This window comes from Corythoichthys intestinalis, chromosome 7 (assembly GCF_030265065.1).
Source record: "Corythoichthys intestinalis isolate RoL2023-P3 chromosome 7, ASM3026506v1, whole genome shotgun sequence".
In the NCBI taxonomy this organism is placed as follows: domain Eukaryota; kingdom Metazoa; phylum Chordata; class Actinopteri; order Syngnathiformes; family Syngnathidae; genus Corythoichthys; species Corythoichthys intestinalis.
The window spans coordinates 30,248,211-30,271,384 of NC_080401.1; the positions used below are offsets into that span (position 1 = coordinate 30,248,211).

At 42.0% G+C, this 23,174-nt stretch overlaps 1 protein-coding gene across 2 annotated transcripts; it reads right to left on the reverse strand.

Moving 5' to 3' along the window:
* Window positions 1-1,638: 1,638 nt before the first annotated feature.
* boka (BCL2 family apoptosis regulator BOK a) lies at window positions 1,639-23,089 on the reverse strand. 2 transcript variants are annotated; one of them, XM_057840751.1, is made up of 5 exons: window positions 18,566-23,089; window positions 7,693-7,821; window positions 7,571-7,639; window positions 2,811-2,974; window positions 1,639-2,714 (listed from the first exon to the last, which is right to left on the reverse strand). In XM_057840751.1, the coding sequence occupies exons 1-5, from the start codon at window positions 18,774-18,776 to the stop codon at window positions 2,589-2,591; spliced, it is 699 nt and encodes a 232-aa protein (XP_057696734.1). In that variant the 5' UTR covers window positions 18,777-23,089; the 3' UTR covers window positions 1,639-2,588. The 2 variants fall into 2 exon arrangements, with proteins under 2 accessions (XP_057696734.1, XP_057696735.1); XM_057840752.1 differs by lacking the exon at window positions 7,571-7,639.
* Between the last annotated feature and the right edge of the window lie 85 nt (window positions 23,090-23,174).

Here is a 23,174-nt window from a genome sequence, read left to right on the forward strand (position 1 = left end):
TTGAAAATATTAGAGAGGCCTGTAATTGTCAACATGGGTAAAACTCAACCATGAGAGACAGAATGTGGAAAAAAAAAAACAGAAAATCACATTGTTTGATTTTTAAAGAATTTATTTGCAAATCATGGTGGAAAATAAGTATTTGGTCAATACCAAAAGTTCATCTCAATACTTTGTTATGTACCCTTTGTTGGCAATAACGGAGGCCAAACATTTTCTGTAACTCTTAACAAGCTGTTCACACACTGTTGCTGGTATTTTGGCCCATTCCTCCATGCAGATCTCCTCGAGAGTAATGATGTTTTGGGGCTGTCATTGGGCAATACGGACTTTCAACTCCCTCCCCAGATTTTCTATGGGGTTCAGATCTGGAGACTGGCTAGGCCACTCCAGGATCTTGAAATGCTTCTTACGAAGCCAATCCTTTGTTACCCTGGCTGTGTGTTTGGGATCATTGTCATGCTCAAAGACCCAGCCACGTCTCATCTTCAATGCCCTTGCGGATGGAAGGAGATTTTCACTCAAAATCTCTCGATACATGGCCCCATTCATTCTTTCCTTTACACAGATCAGTCGTCTTGGTCCCTTTGCAGAAAAACAGCCCTAAAACATGATGTTTCCACCCACGTTTCACAGTGGGTATGGTGTTCTCTGGATGCAATTCAGTATTCTTTCTCCTCCAAACACAAGAACCTGTGTTTTTACCAAAGAGTTCTATTTTGGTTTCATCTGACCATAACACAATTCTCCCAGTCCTCTTCTGGATCATCCAAATGCTCTCTAGCAAAACGCAGACGGGCCTGGACGTGTACTGGCTTCAGCAGGGGGACACGTCTGGCAGTGCAGGATTTGAGTCCCTGGCAGCGCATTGTGTTACTGATAGTAGGCTTTGTTACTGTGGTCCCAGCTCTCTGTAGGTCATTCACTAGGTCCCCCCGTGAGGGTTCTGGGATTTTTGCTCACAGTTCTTGTTATCATTTTGACACCACGGGGTGAGATCTTGCATGGAGCCCCAGATCGAGGGAGATTATCAGTGGTCTTGTATGTCTTCCATTTTCTAATAATTGCTCCCACAGTTGATTTCTTTACACCAAGCGTTTTACCTATTGCAGATTCAGTCTTCCCAGCCTGGTGCAGGTCTACAATTTCGTCTCTGGTGTCCTTCGACAGTTCTTTGGTCTTGGCCTTAGTGGAGTTTGGAGTGTGACTGACTGAGATTGTGGACAAGTGTCTTTTATACCGATAATGAGTTAAAACAGGTGCCGTTAATACAGGTAACAAGTGGAGCCTCGTTAGAAGACGTTAGAGCTCTTTGACAGCCAGAAATCTTTTTTTCTAGGTGACCAAATACTTATCTTCCACTCTAATTTGGAAATATATTCTTTAAAAATCAAACAAGTTTTTTCCCCACATTCTGTCTTTCATGGTTGAGGTTTACCCATGTTGACAATTACAGGCCTCTCTAATCTTTTCAAGCAGAACTTGCACAATTAGTGGTTGACTAAATACTTATTTGCCCCACTGTATTTTGAAGATCACGCACACATGGACTTTTCATTATAAGGCAAGCCCAACATAAATTAACAAAAATAAGTCCAAAGTGCACATTAACATGAAAGCTGTTCTGAACCTCCCCATCAGAGCAAACATAAAATAAGCCTCTTCCACTCATTCCTTTCTCTTAAAGGTCTGACCAATTTTCTGCTGCATTGCCCTATTTTATTGCATTAATTCAACAAGCGTGTTCTTTTTTTCTTGTTTCAGATAGCATTTACATTTGAAACAATCAGAGCCAATTATTCATGCTGCTCACATGTCAGTCTGTCAGCCAATTGAACAGACAACAGAGTCCAGGGTGGTTTGCTGCACGCATGCGCACATCGACTCGACTCATCACTGAGTCGTCAGACTCAGATAAACTGCTGCAGCTTGGAGACCTCAGTGGAATAAATAATAAACATCGGTGGAAACGGATTACGCTGTTTGTTTTTTTGTTTTTGTTTTTTACATGGGGTTTTGGCAGTTGTCATACGGGATCAAAGCACCGTTCCGGCCCCGAATCTTTTACAGGAATGGCATTTTGGGCAGTTACGGCCCTTTGTCAACCTGGTGAAAAAAAACACATCCCTAAATAAGCTAATACATTAAACAACAAATGGCAGGAATTGGTCATTTATTAACGACTTATTTGACAAACATTTCTGTCGCTAGTGTCCTAATGTATAAAATCACAATAAAATGAAATGTGCTTATCGTTTGATCAAATCTACAACTACAGCACAGAAAAGAAAGGCCACTTAGTTTATTTTTTCAAACATGCTTAATACGCAGTTTTGTGAAATGCTTTTAAAAAAACTTTCTCACTAAACATGTGCTGTAACAATATACAATAAATAAAAAAGGTGCAGAAAGTGCAGTGAATCATGTTTCAGTGCCATTGACGGTGATAGAAGTCCAATGCATTTAAAAAAAGGATTGGACGTCTATCTTAGTTCTATGAAATGTATATTGCATACGCATAGTCTCTTATGACTTTGTAAGTGATTGAGAGTGCATGTTGGGCAATGCAGTTTTAAAAATGGGGTCCGTCACTTGTCCCTGAGGAGGTAAAGCACCCCAGCCTTGACGTAGTGTCCAAAGGTGCACAGAGACAACACCAGCCAGTGGGAACGCAAACCAACCTCCGTGCTCACCACACATTTGGTCAGGTCCACCTAAACAACAAGGAAAGCAACACTCTGAAACTCTGATTTCAAACCATAGCCCTAATAAACCTTAAATCAAACACAACATTACAAAGGGAAACTTACCCATCCTCCTCTGCGTTTCAGCCACGTTGACAGACTTTTGCGGACAAACTCCCCCATGCAGTCCACGATGGTGTGGACCATAGCAGGGTGGCCATGGCGAACACAATCCACGGCAAGAGAGCCAGCAACCGCGTACAAAGACACCACCTTTCCCCATGTCACACCTGCACACACAAACACAAGAGGAAATTTTGGAATACTGGATTTGAGGCCACATCCTAATTCTGATTTAATTTGGAGGGCCATCTAGGGCTACCACAATAAATTCCTTGACTGCCATTGACGCCGCAATATGTCCAATCCATTTGAAGTGGGAGGGTTTGTTCATTCAGTGAACAATTGAACCCTCCCACTTCAAATGGATTGGACATCTACAAGTGATAAACTAGTAATCAACTCCTTTAAATTTAACACAGAAGGATGAAAAGAGCCACATCATCGTCAGTGGCACTGAAAGAGTTAATATACAAAATATGGATTAGCAAATAAATAAACAATTTTGATGATTATCAATTGTTGAGAGATTGTCGACCTAAAAACTGTCCAAAACCTTTTTTGAGCCTCTTAAAAGAAAATGTTTATTTATTTACATTTCTCCCTTAGTGCTGAAACGATTAATTAACTAGAGCATGGGTGTCCAAACCTGTCCGCAAGGGCCGCTGTGGGTCCTGGTTTTTGTTCCTACCAATCGAGCACAGACAGTTTAACCAATGAAGTTTGTGCTAAAACAAGCAGCACCTGGCTGCAATCAACTGATTACACTTGTGAGAAACCAGATTGGTGAAAAGATGTCATCTTGTTTTGTAGGAATGAAATCCAGCACCCACCCCCCCATGTGGAATAGTTTGGACACCATTGAACTAGAGTAATTCGATTAGAAAAAAGCTTCAAATCAAATTTTGCTGCTTTGAGTATTTGTTTAATTCGAGTGACATTGTAATTGTTTGTTTGGAAAGTGTTTGCATTTAGTTTTATTGATTTGGGTGTATACACTGTCCTCTAGTGGGAACAGTGAATATGCCAACTCATTTAACGTGGCTGAATCCAGCTGCTCCCTGTTAAGACCAACATAAAGTAAGGTTTTGTTTGCACCAATATGTTGTTTTATGCATTTATAATTTAATCTATAGGTATAGTTAGTCATTTGGGGTGGGGGTGTTTAAATGATTTGTTAAGAGCATTGTTTAAAAAAAAAAAAAAAAAAGTTAGCATTTTATAGCATTTAAGCTAGTGGACTATTGCCATGCAAGTTAGCCAATTGTTGTTTTTTTTTGTACTTAGATCCTCATTTATTTTAAGCTCGGGTATTTTAATTTATTTTTAAATGAAAGTGCAATTCTGCATAGTTTGAAGAAACACTTGTGAATTTTATTTGGTATTCGCATTTAATGCTCTTTTGAAATTGCAATCTTGGCAAGCCTTGGTTTTGCATCTCTTAGAATTGATTCTGCAACGCATTAAATGTTTTTAATCCGATTACCCGAATTTTCGGACTAATTAATTGACAACTGAAATAATCGATAGCTGCCTGCAGCCCTATTCTCCCCGGTGCCCTGCTGGGAAAAAAAAGATTTTTTTTTTTGTTTACTTTAAAAAAAAAATTTTTTTTTTTAAAAAGGGGGGGAAACTGTAAACATTATTTTCTAATTTAGTTTTACTTTTTTGTTGGATAAAAAACTGGAAAAAAATAATATTCTCATTATTTTTTATTTAAATTATATCTTAAAGTAAAAAAGCAAATAAATAAATACATAAATAAATATTTCCTGATTTCTGTAGTCCTTAATGAAAATTTACTGAATTGTGTTTTAGTGCGAAACAAGTTGATTTTGACACATGATTTACTTTCCCGGACCACACAAAATGTGGCAGGCCATATCTGGCCCCTGTGCCTTGAGTTTGACACCTATGGTTTAAGAGGACGGACAGAAACAATGAACAGGGATACAAAAGCACAATTCAACATGCTACCCAATTATAAGTGGCGTAACAAATTAGTCATGACTTAACTTACTGCGGGGACACCCTGTGAAGAAGGGATACACCAGCTAACAGATACGGAAGGATGAGGGAGGACAGGAAAGACGAGAATGTGACAGAGCAGGGTAAGTGCACAAAGTGCGCGCACACATAGATTTCAGTTACCCGAGAAACCTTTCCATAAACAGTCGAATAGCCAAAAACACTAGTTGACAATTAATAAATATTGGATCACAATTTTTTTTTTTACCCCACTTTCGTTAGAGAAATCATACTTTGTTTTTGTCATGCAAGAATTGTTGTTGCCTGGCCTCAAATGAAAAGTGACACATTCCTGTCATCTTACATCATTTTCAGAGAACCAGGAAGTAAATTCCCTAAAACAAGGATGATTTTCTTTTATTTCTTCTCTCAGCCGAGTCTTGGCAGAGGTCCTGCACTCTTCTGATGCCAGAGGTTTCTGGGGCGGAACAAAATGCCTCTATCTGCATTTTATCGGATGGATGAGCAGTGTTAAAAATCCTGCTGAGATGGGGAAATTTACTCAAAAAAGGGCAGAGTGAATGTCTTTCATACAGAAACCTCTGTGGACCATCTTTGCTATGTTTAGACATCCAGAATTTAGCTTCCCATAAACACACTTGACTCTGTCTGCCTGTTTAAATCCAGGATGACGCCACTTTTCTCTGCTAAATTTTTATGAGCAGACGGTGTAGCTTTTAAAGATGAAAGCAAATACTTTAGAGTGTAAAACATTTTACCTTCATCTTCAATTTCAGTCCATTTCCTCATTCAAATGGTTTGGACGTCTATTCCTGTCAATGGCACCGAATGTGCTAAATTGTTTCAATTAGAATTGAGTATTATTAGTAGTGCTGCAACAATGAATCGATTAACTCGAGTAATTTGATAAGAAAAAAGCTTTGATTCAAATTTTGCTGCTTCGGGGATTTGTTAATTATAGTGGCGTTGTAATACAGGTTTGTTTTGAAAGTGTTTGAATTTAGTTTTATTGATTAGGGTTGATACACTACCATTTAGTGGCAACAGTGAATATGACATAACTCACGAACACGCTTGAATCCTTCCAGCTGCTGGGTTTTAAGACCAACATAAGGTAAGTTTCTGTTTGTTTGAGCTACTATGTTTATGCATTCGTTATTTAGTTTAGTTCAGTTTTTTGTGGGAATATGTGTTTGAACGATTTGTTAAAAGCATTGTCAAAACAGTTAGCATTTTATAGTATTTAAGCTAGTGGACTTTTGCTATACAAGTTAGTCTATTGTTGTATTGTTGTTAGATCCGCATTTAGCATTTTAGTTATTTTTTATAACGTTTGAGGCTAAGATCAGGTATTTTAATTTATTTTTAAATACATTTATTGGTCTTGCAAAATGAAAGTGCAATTCTGCACAATTTGAAGAAACATTTTTGTATTCGCATGAAATGCTCTTTTAAAAGTGCAATCTTGGCATGCAAAAATAAGTAATTGCATGCAGAAACACTAGTTTTACATCTCCTAAAATGTATTCCGCAACGCATTAAATGTTTGTAATCCGATTAGTCGAACTAGCGATTCGATAGATTAATCGATTACCTAAATCGATACCTGCAGCCCCAATTGCGTACCGCAAGCAACACGTCACTTCCGCTCGTTAATATTCATGACATTAGCTACTGTTGCTAAGTAGGGACAAGCAACCGTTCGTCCCTAATAGGAAATGAATGAAAATCGTGTACGAAGGAGATGTTTACAGAGCTAAACCTACCAATTCTCTCCGAAAATGATGTGCCTGGTGCCAAATTCACTGGCAAAGATGTGGAAGAACATAAACATGTTCAGTTAAAGAGATGGCTTGACTGTCGAAGGCTGAAAAAGACAAAAAAAACGAGCCGACCCAAGCATAGCCTTAGCTTTTTTATCGACGCGACTGACAATGACATTGTCCTGTTTCAACAAGCTATCCTTTACCATCAGCCCTGTCTTTCTTATATATCCTCTGGTTGTCCTATGTCTCTTACCGTTCTTGGGGGTAATTTAGTTAACTTTGTGTAGCGATCGCATATGATACTCAGTGACATCCAACGATCACTTTTAATTTTTTCATTGATAACAAATCTTAATTCTGTAATTTATTAACACTTCCCCCTTACTAAAGTTGTTTTATATATATATATATATATATATATATATATATAACAGAAACTGTAACAGTGGCAGTCAGATACCATTGTAATTCTTTTCAGGTCATTCATTGTCAGACAGAATCAGTACGGCACAACGTTACGCTACAAAAATAAGTTAAAAATATAAAAATGGCTTACCTCTTTGTCGTCTGAAAGACCATGCCAACCCAACAAAATGTTTACTGCATATGAAATGTGAATGGATTCACCGAGCTGGTGTTAAAGTACGCGCAAGTTGATTCAGTCTTCACATTTTTTCCTCCCGAGTTTTTGGTTTCCGGAAACGTATGAAGAAAACATCCTTCATGTGTCGTAATGTCTAGAGTCGTTTCTACAAGTTCCAAAAAAGCAATGTGTGATCAGCATGTTCGTTTTTGAAAGATTACCGGCGAAAAGTAGCACAAATTACGTTGTTTCTATGCGAGGGCGGGTCTATAATGTCCCGCTTCGGCTTTACTTCCGCTTTATGATACGACGTCACGGTCTAAAAACAGCATACGTGCGGTACGCCATTGTTAGTCTTCACTGAGATTACCCAATGACTCTCCCACTTCATTCATCTTGGTAGATAAAAACTTCATGATGTCACTAACCTGATAACAAGTTCCTCTTATTGTCAACTCCACTTCCCCAAAAGAAAATGTGTACGCCAGCCAGTTTAACTGCAAAAATGAACAACAATGGACTAGTCACAAATCCTAAATTGCAGGCTCACCTGTAGAAAAGATGTCTGCTGCCACGGCCAGGAACGCATCCGTAACCACGCTTTCTGAGGCGACCGTGATGTTGAGCTGTCGAGCCACGTTGCGATAAACGCTGGGACGAAGATACTCCAGCTCGTCACCTCAAAACGTAAACAGGATAAATTAATGACTTCGACTGAAATGAAGCCAGTTTTTAAGATAAATTGAATCGAATGGAAGCAAATACTGTCGTTAACACTAGGAAGAAAAAAAAAACTTAAAATACTGGCAGCTGTGTTTGTCAGAACAATACCGATCACAAAAAAAAAAAAAAAAAAAAAATTGGGAAAACCATAAAATACAGTACTGCATACATAAAACAGTGTAGTGCTTCGGTCATCATACATTTTTAGATAGATATTTTTAATTGGAAATCCAGGAAGAAAAAAAATAACTTTCTAATTAATTTTTTACTGTTATTTATATTTGATCGGGATTCTGCAGTCATCTTGGCAGTCTAGCGTGCCGACTACCGAGCTAATGAACACCATTTGGAGGAAGTGATGCGTGTTTAAGGTTAGAAAAAAACCTTACTCCCAGAGAACTAGCAAAAACGTACTAATAGCTTAAACTATACTTTGCTCAAATGCCAAAGTGAAAACAGATTCATACCCGGGTTGGTGAGGTAAACGAGACCAGTGATGTCACAAAAGTTATTAGACTGGTTGCATACTTACAACACATGCATACTTTTTACTGCTATTTGCTGTAAAACGACAGTTAAAATGTAGGTCTTTTTGGAGTCGTTTGTTGTTAACCTTTTCAGGAACAGTGGTCACTACAATGGACCTCAATTCAACAGTTGACACTTAAGACCTTTATATCTAATTTTAGTCACTTATATATATTGGGGTGCACGCTATCCATTTTTTGAAACCGATATCGATAACTTCCTGCTCAAGGCCGATACCGATACAGTAACCGATAATACAGTACATGTATATAATTTTCAAATGTATAATCACCTTTGTTTTGGACACCTGTAGGTCAAAAATACTAGTGGTGGGCAGTGTTGTATCGGTCGCGAACGATTCGTTCTTTTTGAACGAATTGTTTTGGTGAACGAGACCGAACTAATCATCACTGCACTGATTCGTTCTATGAAGGTGGTGCTTGTTCGCTGCGTGGGAGGGCGTTGAGCAAGCGGCAGCGTCTTCTGACATCGCACACGACCAATCAGACGCCAGCCTCATCGCGGGCAGGGGAGGGAGCGGAAACAGAATCGGCGTTTGTCACTCACGTCCACGTGTGGCCAATAAGCAGCCAGCGTGCAGGCAGGGGGGCAAGACTGAGTTTTGTTACTTCCCGTTCAGTGACTCGGTCCTCCGGTTCCTGACCTAGCTTGCTGCTAACTTGATTTTCCAGTAATGACTATGCGGTGAACGAATCAGAAAATGAAAGGAAATGACTTTGTCACATATTTGTTAACGTGGAGCCTATCAAATGCTGCTCAAACAGACAAAAACACCACACAAATCTAGCGAGCATTGTTTAGAGTAGTATTTTTCTCAACAAACTCGTGACTGCCTATGACGACATACTATCAAATTTACAGTAATTTAAAACACGGGTAGCTACGAGGCGAGCAAAAGCTGAGCTGCGGTCGCGTGACGGCAGTGAAGCGGGCAGAGAACTGTCACTATATGGAGGCTTCATGGCAGCGATATTTACCTCATATGTGCACAGAAAAAAATATTTAGTATGATCACCATAATACTGATTTGCAATGAAACTGTATATACATGTCAATTTTTTCCCGAGTGTTTTATTTTTTTTTTTCGTGTCAGCGTGTCGGGTGTTGGTTGGTTTGACAAATTATGTCAATCCGTCCATCATGTGCATGTGCATTATTTTATTTATTAATACCAGTGCAAAAAAACAATATGATCACCATAATACTGATTTGCAATGAAACTGTATATACATGTAATTTTTTTCCGAGTGTTTTTTTTTTTTTTTTTCGTGTCAGGTGTTGGTTGGTTTGACAAATTATATCAATCCGTCCATCATGTGCTACTCAAGCGCCCAAAAACAAAGCACGCGGACACGGGAGATGTCGCAATATGTCTACATTTTTCTTAACAGACTAATGAGAGTAGAAAGGCGACATCGTAAAGAGCAAACAATTATTTCTCGTCAGCATTTGACGATCTGAGATGCGGGGACGACAGGGGAGCTGACCGGATTATTTTATTTATTAATACCAGTGCAAAAATTCAACACGATCATCTTAATACTAAAAAACAAAAATACAACAGAGCGAGATGTAAATATGATGTGTTGGTCGTTCCATATTCAGAAATTAAACTTTCAATGTATTTTTATTTTCGTGACAGCAAACATGCTGTATATGTGATTGTATGTGTGATCAAGAACCTGCTAAAGAAAGTCCGTGCGCCCCCGCCCCCTACTCCCCTCACAAAAGGAAAATGTTTAACCGTGTCCTAAATCGAAATGCAAGCACGAGCCATGACTTTGAGCCCATAGAACTAGGACAGACGACGCGGAAGTTCTCCCTCGCTTTTGCAGCAGCGGGAGGGAGACGAGGCTGTCTGTGAAAGCAGAATGATACCGCCTGTCACTCATTTCTGAAACTACGACGAGTGGTCAATGTGGAAGAGAGGGAGGGACAAAGCAATGTCACTTCCCGTTCAGTTATACTGCGAAGCGGTCTTTGGTGATTCGTTCGACAACGTCACTTCCCGTTCAGTAACCGAACGATTCGTTTGGGCGGGGAGGGAGATGAGGGGGGCGAACGATTCGTTGAACGATTTGTTTGAACGAATCTTTTTATTGAACGAACCGGAATGGATTCGTTTACTCAAGTGAACGACAAATCTCGTCACTAGTGGTGGGTTCAGCATAGATTTGCCTTTGACCTAACCAGAATTTTCATGATGACATTAACATTATTATAATGAACAAATTAACAAAACAAAGACAAGAACAGTTTTTACTTCAAAAAAGTGCTCATATTTATTTTTAAATAAATATAATTTGAGTCAATCACAATCAATCAGTCAATGTCATTGACAATGTGTTCCCCCATACAACGAGCACTGAACTAAAACATAAACCCAACAGGTATTGTGTTTTGTCTGCAGATAGAACATTTGGTGCAACAGGAGAGGAGACTTTTGTAGTCTTGGTCCATGAAACAATTTTCTTAACTTGGCAGTTATAGGACAGCAAGCCTATTAATAACCAATAGGCCTCTTAAGAGCTTGTAAACATAACGCTGTAAAATGAAAACATTTGTTAATTGCCACTGTAAGGTTTCTCACTCAGTGATGAAAAATACGGCCTCTCGAATAGTAAAAAAAAAAAAAAAAGAAAAACTGCATATTGGCAAAACAGGAGTGGAAACAAAAGCACACAACCCAATCCACCGACACCATGCCAAAGATATTATACAGTATATTATCGGGCCTATTAATTATGTTATCACACCTCATATATATTACATACACACACACATATTTGATAATTTCAAAGTTATTAGTCATTTTTTATTTGATAAATTATGGTTTTATAGGGCTGACACAAAAAAAAAAAAAAAAAAAGACCGCTAGTCAACTTCCAAATGATGGTATGAATTGAAAATGACCGATCAGCAGTCATTGTCAAGTCAAATACAAACAATGGACTTGTCGCTGGTCAATTTCCAGATCCGTGAAGGGGTATAAAAAAAATTTTTTTTTTAAAGATTAGACACGACTTGATGTCAAGGCACATACGAACCAATGTTATATTTTTCATTATAGCTTAATTTTATTTAGTTTGGATTTTATTCTCCCTAATTCATTTAGCTTCAGTTTTTAAGAGTGCATTTGCTAGCTCACAAAAGTTTTCGTTTTTCTTGAAATTATTAGTGTTACTTTAAGTGTAATACCAATAAATACGTTTTTATTATTTATAATGGGTTAGTATTTGTAGGGAGCAGGATTAAAACTATTAAAACATATATATATATTAGGGCTGTCAAAATTATCGCGTTAACGCGCGGTAATTAATTTTTTAAATTAATCACGTTAAAATATTTGACGCAATTAACGCACATGTCCCGCTCAGACAGTATTCTGCCTTTTGGTAAGTTTTACAGCAAGGCTTTTTGTGCTGTCTAACAGCGAACTCTTGTGGTCGCTTTGCGACATGGTTTATTGTTTTCTTGCCAGTACAATATGGCTGCACGACGTCTCGGGCTGACGCCTACGTTGTAATGTTGTGCTTATATGATCCTTGGACAAGATTTGTCCGTAAGTATGGTTGTTGTAAAGAATGTACATATTATGTTAGTAAGCGAAATGTTATATTTTTTGTATGAGACGCTTTTTGTTTATGTTTAGTGAACCTGTATAGCGTGCTAAGCTAACGTTTTTGCTAATGCAATGCTTGTGTACTTTTTTTTTGTAGTTTGTAACAGTCACCTCCTTGAGTGGTCTTCCTCCCGACGTCCACCGCGCGGTGGCGCTGCTTTATTTATGTTGTATATGTTCTTCTTCTGTTATTGCTTACTTGTGTTGGGGGAGTTCGTCTGGGAACGCGTGTGTGCGTACCGCTGAGCTCCGAGTGACGAGTGGTAGAGCTGGAGTTATTTTTGACTATTAAAAGTGCATGGGTGGACGTCTGCTTCTTTTTTTGCCTTCTATACGCTCATCCTGCCCTGCCAAGCGTTACAAGTGGCGCCCGAACATTTTTTTTCCTGGATCCTCAGTCGAGTTGGTATCCGTCTATTTTCTGGATCCGACGGTCCCGCCGCCGGTGCGATATTGTTTTCGGATCTGTCTATTATCTGGATTCGACGGTCCCACCGCGACCTTTCGGATCCGTCTATTTTTTGGATTTGACGGTCTCATCGCGGCTGCAGCATTGCAATGGGATCCGTCTAATTCTTGGATCACCGTGTGAAAGCTGGGCGGATTTGGATTATTTTTTCTATCTTTTTTGGACTTTATTCTTCGTGGGAGTTTTCTCCAAATCATAACTAATAATTTAAGCACAATGGCTCACTACAGTGACAACAGTGAGCCTGACATGGAACTTACTCCATTACCAGCGTGCTGCATTTTTGAAAATTGTGACCAAAATCTTAGGCAAGAAATAATGGACTTGAGAGCTGAAGTTGGCAAAATTAGTGACTGTTTACGTGACTCGCTGAACATACAGCAGAGTTTGCTTGGTCAGTGGGACCGCCTTGCCAGGGAAAACCCTATTTCTCCCGCAATCCAACAGTTTGATGTTTCGCCTATTGCTGCGTCCACTCCTCATATAACTGCTGGGGCCACAGCGGAACCCACAGTCATGGCGACGAATAGCAACCCATTTTTGCCAACTAATCCCTTCCTGCCTTCCAATCCATTTTCGCCGGTGAGGCCTTTTCTTCAGTCGCATGCACGTGAGCTGAGCAACACCTCAAGAGCAATTGCTGCAGCTTTGCACCACGCCAAACTGGAGCCTCCTGTGTTTTCTGGGGATGGCAAAGTGAATCCTGAGGACTGGTTACAAGCTGTCGGTTCTTATAAATGTTCGTTGAGCCTGTCAGATGACCAGATTCTGTATGAACTGCCTCACTTCCTTGCGAGGGAACCCAAGAAATGGTTCAAGGCACTGAGCTCTCACATAACCTCATGGGCTCAGTTTTGTCAGCTCTTCAGCTCTGTTTTTTTGCCCTCTGACAACCAAGAACGCATTCTGTGAGGACTTTTGGATCGTGTTCAAGCTCAGGATGAACCTCTTCCAACCTTTGTTGCGCACATGCTGAGTGAATTTAATAAACTTAAAACTCCTCCGCCTGAGAGAGAACAGATCGACCTTATTGGTAAGCACTGTCTCGAGAAATACAGAGTTGCTCTGTATGGTGCCAACATCAATTCTGTTATGGAACTTTTGCTGCATGCTCATGAGCTCCACTCAGTGCTCGGACCTAGTGGACCTCCGTCTTCTTCATGTCTTAAAGTGCAACGTGAATCGGAACCCTACTGCTTCAGATGCTCACGTCCGGGATTCACAGTACGAACGTGCCCGAACTGTTATGGCCAACCTTCCTCTAGGCGACGTGCTGCCGACGTTACGGAGCCTGGCTCTTCTCAGTCCTCTTCAGCGCCTGGTCCCCCTGGCTCCGACAGTCAAGGGACCGATGGACTCAGCACCCCGTCGCCACAACTCAGCAGACAGTTGGGAAACTGCAGAGGGGGGAGGTCGTTTCGCAGAGGCCAACCTCCCCCCTGTCGCTGACCGAGCCTCATCCTCCGCCTCAACCTCGTGATGGACAAATTCTTGGTCACTTGGAAGACCATTTTTCCGACGTACATTGGAATACTCCTCTGAGGGCCAAAGTGAACTTCCATGCCTCTTCTGTGGATGCTACTCTAGACACAGGTGCTTCGCTTTCGGCCGTATGTGCGGATCTTGTTAAAAATAGCAATGTCAAGACACGTTCATGGGACGGCCCGGCTGTCAACCTTGCCAATAATGCTCCGTGCATCCCAGAAGGTGTCGCATGGCTACATATTGGATTCATGAATAAGGACTTTTACCAGCGGTTTGCAGTGATTCCTCAGTTGTCGTCTCCTTTTGTCCTGGGAATGGATTTTATGACAAGAGCTTCCGTGTCCATACACGTTCCCACTAGGACTGTGTACATGGATGAAATTCCCTACCCTCTGTCAGAGGATGAGGACTATCAGGATTTCCATTCCCATTCAACGGTGGCTGCGATGTCGGTGGGATCTTTTGACGTGGACTTGGCTGCTAAAGTGTCTGAGGCAAATCTCTCAGATAATAACAAGGACACTCTGCTTGGTGTGATCTCTAAGTATGGTTCCATGTTTGATGGCCATCTTGGCAGAACAACTCCCACTGAGCATGAAATTGAGACGGGTGATGCAAAACCCGTGAACCTTCCACCTTATCGCACGTCACCTGCTAAGAAACGTGTGATCGAAGAACAAGTTCAACAAATGTTAAAAGACAACATCATCGAGCCTTCCACCAGTCCTTGGGCGGCTCCGGTGGTTATCGTCAACAGAGCAGGCGCGGAGCCGAGATTCTGTGTGGACTTCAGGGGTCTCAACCAAGTGACTCAAAAGGACTCCTACCCCTTACCCCGGGTGGATGAGTCCTTGGACTTTTTGGCACGGGGGAAATTTGTTTCGACCTTGGACTTAGCACGAGGCTATTGGCAAGTTGCAGTGTCTGATGACTCTAGGCACAAAACTGCTTTCATCTCTCATTGTGGCCTTTTTCAGTTTCGGGTATTACCGTTCGGGCTCTGCAACGCACCCGCGACTTTTCAAAGGCTCATGAACTCTGTGCTTGCCGGCCTCACTTACAAAACATGTGCTGTCTACCTCGACGACATCGTCATTGCTTCGCCTACGTTTGATCAGCATTTGTTGGATCTTCAGGAAGTGCTGGACAGGCTGCGAGCGGCTGGCCTAACTCTAAAGCTCAAAAAGTGCCAGTTCTGTCTCAAAGATTTCACCTTCCTCGGTTACCGCATCACTTCATCAGGCATCGAACCGGATGTGGACAAGGTCAAGGCAGTCATGGAGTTCGCCGCCCCCACTACAGTGAAGCAGGTCCGGCAGTTCCTCGGCTTGACTGGATATTATCGTCGTTTCATTCAGGATTATGCCCGACACGCCGAACCGCTTCATGCTCTCACAAGAAAGGACGCCGCTTTCCTCTGGGACGGCGACTGTCAAAAAGCCATGGATCTCTTGAAGGATCGTATTACATCTGCACCTGTCCTGTCATTTCCCAATTTTGAGGAGCCTTTTTTCATTCATACCGATGCTTGTGACGTCGGCCTCGGTGCAGCTCTGATGCAGAAAGATCTCAAGGGGCGTGAGTATGTCGTGGCCTTTGCTAGTCGCTCCCTTCACAAATCTGAACTGCCATATTGTACTTCGGAGAAGGAATGCCTTGCTGTGATATGGGCCCTGGAGCACTTTCGTCCGTATGTCGAAGGTGTCCATGTCACAATTATTACTGACCACAACAGTCTCAAATGGCTTAGGTCTCGCCAAAACCCCACTGGCCGGCTTGCCCGCTGGTCACTTCGTCTCCAGGACTTTGACTTTTCAATTGTGCACAAGCCTGGCGCACACAACAAGGTGCCTGATGCACTGTCTCGGAATCCTTTGCCTCTTCCTTGTGTCAGTCCGACTGATCTATTGCCTGCACATGCTGTCATTGGCAGCTTGGACATTCGTGCTCTGCCCCTTGTTTTGCTGGCAGATCGTCCTCAACTAAGGCAACTTCAAGTGGATGATCCGGTCGCGGGTCCTCTTCTTCGAAGTATTGAGGAAGACTTGCAGACTAACCTGGACAGTGTCGATCGTTCACAGTATGTCGTTTACGATTCTCTGTTGTATTACAAAGATTCTAAATACAGATGTGGTTTGCATCCTTTGAAAGAACTGAGACTGTTTGCACCCACTTCTATGAGAAGCACTTTGCTGAGTTATTATCATGACCACCCTACAGCAGGTCACCTTGGTGTTTCTAAAACTCTGACTAGACTTCGTTTGAGGTTTTTCTGGCCCAAAATGGCCGCTGATGTCAAACGCTATGTGTCTTCATGCTCAGTCTGCCAGTTCACTAAGCCTAGTCAACGCAAACCTGCAGGTCTCATGGTTCCGATTGTACCTCAAAAACCTTGGGAGTACGTGGGTGTTGATTTTGTTGGTCCTTTACCCCGTACCCCAGCTGGTAATGCTTATGTGATTGTGTTCGTTGACTATCTGACTAAATGGATTGAAGTCAGTGCAGTTAGAGAAGCCACATCTCAGGTGGCAGCAGGTAAATTTGTTTCCGACATTTTTGCTCGTCATGGCACACCTACTTACCTGATTTCCGACAGAGGGTCTCCTTTTGTGAGTGAACTGTTTGAACATGTCGTTTCTGCTTTAGGCTCTGTACACAGACTCACCACTGCGTATCACCCTCAGACAAACGCGACTGAACGTGTCAACCGGACTCTGAAAACTGCCATTCGCGCTTATGTAGGTGACAAACACACTTCATGGGACAAATACCTCCCTCACATTTGCTTTGCCCTACGTACAGCCCCTCATGATAGTACTGGACTTAGTCCCTCTATGATGCTTTATGGTCGTGAGCTGGACACCCCTCTTGACCTCATCACTCAGCCCTCCTCAGACGGTGTTGATGACCCAGGGGTACCTTACCCTGAGTCTCTCAGAGCCTCCTTGCTGGATGCTCATGATCATGCCAGAGCAGCTTTAGACCTTAGTCATGAGAGACAAAAGCGCTACTATGACTTGAGACATCGACAAGCCTCATTTTGTGTTGGTGACCTTGTCAGAGTTAAGACGCACCCCAGGTCAGACGCTCTAAACAATTTTACAGCCAAACTTGCACCTTTGTTTGAAGGTCCGCTTCGTGTGTCTCAGAAACTCAGCGATGTTAACTACAGACTCACGTGGGTGGACTCTGGTACTGACGCTGGTGTTTTTCATGTTGTTAATATGCAACCGTTCCATACTTGGGACTCTCTCACTTCTGATGTTCGTTCGGGTTCCTCTCTTGCTGTGACTGGGGGCGCGGAGCTTTTAGACTCTGGTGCTGCTGCCCCGCCTGCAGGTGATGAACCTAGTTTGTGGGACATTGATTCTGCTACTGATGTGGACTCTGTTGGTGACATCAACCCAGTTCCCGTAGGGCCTTACGTCCTCAGGCCCAGGCGTTGCCCCAGAGTAACGTCTGGTTGGGCTGATTGCAAATGGACTAATGCATTTCACACGGACAGACTCGACCTGAAGTGAGCCATTTTCTGACTGTTAGCACTATTTTGTTATGCTTGCTTCTTTGTATTTGCTGTTTGTTATTGTTTATCGTGTTTGCCCATGTTAGCGATTGTTATTGAGGTTCATACTTTTACTGTTCAAAAAAAAACAAAAACAAAAAAAAAAACAAAAAAAAAAATCACTATGCACTTTTGTTTTTTTATGTGCTCTTTGCCGTACTTGCCTTTACTGTTGCCTATGTATAGGATGCTGTTAAGGTGCTTTCATGGTTCCTCTTCAGCTGTGTGCGGCTGTGGACAGCCTTTTTCTTACCAGGGGGGACTATGTAACAGTCACCTCCTTGAGTGGTCTTCCTCCCGACGTCCACCGCGCGGTGGCGCTGCTTTATTTATGTTGTATATGTTCTTCTTCTGTTATTGCTTACTTGTGTTGGGGGAGTTCGTCTGGGAACGCGTGTGTGCGTACCGCTGAGCTCCGAGTGACGAGTGGTAGAGCTGGAGTTATTTTTGACTATTAAAAGTGCATGGGTGGACGTCTGCTTCTTTTTTTGCCTTCTATACGCTCATCCTGCCCTGCCAAGCGTTACAAGTTTTACGACGGTCTAAAGAGGACAATGGTTTGAGGTCATTTTATTAATCAGATGAAAAAGAAAGAAGTCTGATTATTAAGGCGTCGTTCACTAGCTGTCTAGCTTTGGAAAAAGTAGACGCTTCGGAGTGAGGACAGCATAGACAGATTTAAATGACAGTAGAGTGAAATGCCCACTACAGTCCTTATGTACCGTATGTTGAATGTATATATCCATATTGTGTCTTATCTTTCCATTCCAACAATTTATTTTACAGAATATATATATAATTTACAGAAAAATATGGCATATTTTATAGATGGTTTGAATTGCGATTAATTAATTTTTAAGCTGTAATTAACTCGATTAAAAATTTTAATCGTTTGACGGCCCTAATATATATATATATATAATATATATCTCAAACATGTATTGTCATTTCGAATATTTAATATTAAATACAAGATATTAAAATCAAAAAGTTTAATACTCGATGATGCTCACCCAACCACAAGAGCACCGCAGACACGTCCCCTTGCGTCCCCCACGAAGAGGAGAGTTGCTCGGGCTTGGACCAGCCTATGCCAGCGCGGCCCAACCTGGATTGAATGTAGTCCCGGCAAAGCGCCTTGGCTTGGGACACCAACTCCTTGTCAGTGGGTGAGCGGTCGAACACCTCGGCGGCAAACACGGACGAGCGGCGTAACATCTCCATGTCTCCCGGAGAGCACCGCTATGCGAACCGCCTCAGTGTGCCTGTGGGCGGCCACGGCAGCGCGGGGACGCCGCTCTCCCTCTGCTGGTTCTTGGAGAATTGTGACCACCTAACTTGGTCGGTGATTGTGTGTTCGTCTTTTATGAAACGACATGCAAATGTGCTAGTCCGTTTTTCGTCACGAATTTGGTGCGAGAAAAAAGGTAAAGTTGTCGCACTTGGTACAAAGTTTCCTTCTAAGGACACTTTTTGAAGTCTGGCTGCAGCCAGGAGCTGGTAGACCGGAAGTAATGTGTAGATGTCAAAACAAAAGCGAATACACGTTCAGAGTGCAGATGATTCGTCAGGTGTCAGGCTAATTTCTGCTGTGGTAGCTAGATGATGAATAATTATGTTTCAGTGCTGTTGACGGCGAAAGACGTCCAAATCCATTTGAACTGGACGGGCTGGCAGCGGTCATTCAAAGACAGTGAAATTTGAGTCCCAAATTCATTTTTAACAAGTAAAATTGCATCATTAGTGCAGTTGTCATCTTTTGACACGGTCACAATTTCTTAGCACAATTAATTATGTCATCTGTCAGGAGAAAAAGCTACTCCTGAGAAAAGTTAAAATACGGATTTGCAACCCAGTTACAGTTCTTATTGTAAATACCAAATGAGATAATAAAGATATTACTATGGATCCAGTGGCGCCACCAGGGGGTGGTCAGGGGTGGCCACGGCCACCCCTATAAATTGGTTGGCCACCCCACTGGCCCCCCCCGCTTGCCAGTATATCGTTAGATTGTTGTAGCATCAGTTTTGCATTTCTTCCCAAATTAATGAATTTATTTTGTTTTGTTAAATGTAGGGCTGTAAAATGTATCACGTTAACGGGCGCTAATTAATTTTTTAAAATTAATCACGTGAAAATATTTATCGCAATTAACGCATTCGCGGTACGACTCCTTCACGCATTGCCGCAAACAGCCTACAATGGCGCCGTTTTACTTATATACAAAGATAAGAGACAGAGTGGAGTAGATACAAGCATTCATTGGGGCCGTGCTTTTAATTGGCAAAAGCTTTGCAATATAAATATTGTGGGAAGCGACATGGGGAAGAATGACAGGAGTTGATCTTTTTCTTAACACCCTGTAGAGGACCCAACGCAGAGAAGATATAGCATTTGCAGCCACCAAACACAGTCATGGTTGCACCACTTCCCATCATGCATTTGGGTAGAACAGTTAAGTCGCTACAGTATCATTTACTGAACGCTCAACAAATACACTAGATGGCAATATTTAGTCACAATATACAAACTCACATTTATCCTTTAAGAATTACAAGTCTTTCTATCCGTGGATCCCCTTCACAGAAAGAATGTTAATAAAGTGAATGCTATCTTGTGGATTTGTTATAATAAACAAATACAATACTTACGTACAGTATGTTAAATGTATATGTCTTCTTTCCATTCCAATAATAATTTACAGAAAAATATGGCATATTTTAGAGATAGTTTGAATTGCGATTAATTACGATTAATTAATTTTTAAGCTGTGATGAACTCGATTAAAATTTTTAATTGTTTGACAGCCCTAGTTAAATTTACACGTTATGCCTAATATATACATAACACAATAAAACAATTGTTGTGGAACTCAAAATGTTGACTGGACAGTTATGGACTATGCACATTAAATATTACACAATACACCAAAGTATATCAGTAGCCGTGTCCTTAAGTCTTTCTGATAGTTTTCCCCTGACCTTTTTACTACAATAATATAATGAAAAGCTAAAATTATGGCTTTTAGTTTTGGCCACCCCAACATTTTAAGTGGCCCCATCTGGCCACCCCTATGAAAAATTTCTGGAGGCGCCACTGTATGGATCTGTAAACAGATTAGACTGTGTCATAGTTCACAGTAAAAAAAGAACCTCTCTGATGAGTCGTGTGCACATGTGATGAGAAACACACTGAATAAATTGTTCCACTCAAGTCTCTGCCTTAAATGTACTTAGATTGAGGACGTACATAACAATTACCTTAATGAATATGTAGAATGTAGAACAAAACCAGAAAAGTCTTACTTTTCAAGAAGCCAAAATCCAATCCAATCCCAGAATGACCAATATGGTTACACATCCTTTTGGCACTTGTGCTTGTTGACCTGCACAATACTCCAGAATTTGATACGGGAATTGCGTGGAAAGTCATGGGATGTTATCAGGCTTTCGTAGTCCCATATTGTGAAGCATATGTGTGAGATGTGGAACAGTGAATCACTAAGTGGGTCGTTGGGCTTCAACCCAAGCTTGGCCACACACAGACCCACATACTCATCCTCAATGTGCAATATTCATACACTCAGAGATGTGTACATTTTCACAACCAAGTCTCTGGACTGAAAATAACCGGAACCTGCGAAAACGGGATACGTTGTTCATGCGTAATATTCTTCAGAAACAGGTCTGCTTGCTTTTTTTTTTTTTTTTACGATCGAGTAAGAAATCTTTATTTAAATGCACCATATAGTAATAATCGCTATGGTGCCTGTTTGAGATGAAAAGCATTTGTGGTCACAAACATGTTGCTGTCAGTCTTCATGATGTTCATGAAGCTTCATCTGGTCCTGGGTCGCGGAACAGTGGATCAGCTCTATACCCTCGGGAGGGTTCTCAGGGGGTCATGGAGTTCACCCAACCAGTCTATATGTGTTTTGTGGACTTGAAGGCGTTCTGTGGGGGGTGCTCCAGGAGTATGGGGTATTGGAAAACCTTATACGGTGGATCCGGTCCCTGTATGATCGGTGTCAGAGTTTGGTCCGTGCAGCCAGTTTTAAGTCGGATCCATTTCCAGTGAGGGTTGGACTCTGCCAAGGCTGCCCTATGTTACCGGTTCTGTACATAACTTTCATGGATAGAATATCAAGGCGCGGCCGAGGTGTTGAGAGGGTCCTGTCTGGTGGCCTCAGTTTTGCATCTCTGCTTTTTGCAGATGATGTTGTGTTGTTGGCTTCATCAAGCCGTGACCTTCAACTCTCACTGGAAAAGTTCGCAGCAGAGTGTGAAGCAGTTGGAATGAGAATCAGCACCTCCAAATCAGAGACCATTATCCTCAGTCGGGAAAAGGTGGAATGCCCACTCCGGGTCAGGGATAAGGGCTTTCCCCAAATGGAGGAGTTGAAGTATCTTGGGCTCTTGTTCACGAGTGACGTAAAAATGGAATGGGAGATTGACAGGCGGATCGGTGCTGTGTCAGCAGTGATGCAGACTCTGCATCGGTCTGTCGTGAAGAGGGAGCCGAGTCGAAAAGCGAAGCTCTCTATTTAACGGTCAATCTACGTTCCTACCCTCACCTATGGCCACGAGCTGTGGGTCGTGACCGAAGTAACAAGATCCCGGATACAAGCGGCCAAAATGAGTTTCCTCCGTAGGGTGTCCAGGCTCCCCCTTAGAGATAAGGTGAGAAGCTCGGTCATCCGGGAGGTGGCTCGCATCAAGATGAGCCAGATGAAGTGGCTCGGGCATGAGATTAGGATGCCTCCGGGACGCCTCCCTGGTGAGGTATTCCGGGCATGTACCACTGGAAGGAGGCTGCGGGGCCGACCCAGGACACGCTGGGGGGACAGTCTCCCGGCTAGCCTGGGAACGCCTTGGGATCCCCCAAGAAGGGCTGGATGAAGTGGCTTGGGAGAGGGAAGTCTGGGCTTCCCTCCTGAAGCTGCTGCTCTAGCGCCCCGACCTCGGATAAGCGTGGGAAAATGGATAAAACACGTCCAGTTCGTTGATGAGAAAAGTATACTTTGGACATCGGCAATTGGCTGTTTCGTTTTGATCGGTAACAGCATCAGCCTTTGAAAATCCCCTATTGGCAGACCTCTACTAAAAAAATAATAATACTAGCCCTGTAAGCAGGACTCAACCGGCCCTCGGGAGTCCTGTGTTGATTTCTCCAATTTCTTTTCCGTGATTTTTTTTTTCATTAGGTTTTTTTTCCTTCGAGGAGGGGTCTGTCTCGTAAAAAAGGCCATTTCCTGCTCCCAGCAGGGGGCGCCAGGCCTAATGGGTGATATTTCAATGAAGTCTAGTTCAAGCTGGGATACATCACGTACATGCCAAATATGAAAAAGATTGAACTTTGTATGCGGGAGTTATTAGTCATTTTCTGAATTTGGTGTTTTGTCAACAAAATGTCCGACTTTGGCACCCCATCGACTTTGACACGATGAAAAATACATCGTATCTTTTTTTCTCCTACAGCTGAAGTAGCAGAGTGAAGCAACAGCCTTAATGAGTCAAAGCAGTTCACTGCTGTCATCACATGAACCAATTTATCCCTAATATATTTAATTGAAAAGTACATAGTATTTTTTTCTCCCACAGAAGTAGTTTTATCCCTAATGTG

Bases quoted from the DNA above. Each gene is read 5' to 3' on its own strand.
- boka (XM_057840751.1), bottom strand. From the start codon at position 18,776: ATGGAGATGTTACGCCGCTCGTCCGTGTTTGCCGCCGAGGTGTTCGAC. The intron at 7,822-18,565 runs GTGAGCATCATC...TTACGTTTTGAG, and splicing joins TGCGGTGCTCTTGTGGTTGG to GTGACGAGCTGGAGTATCTT. The intron at 2,715-2,810 runs GTAAGTTTCCCT...CTTGTTGTTTAG, and splicing joins TGAAACGCAGAGGAGGATGG to GTGGACCTGACCAAATGTGT.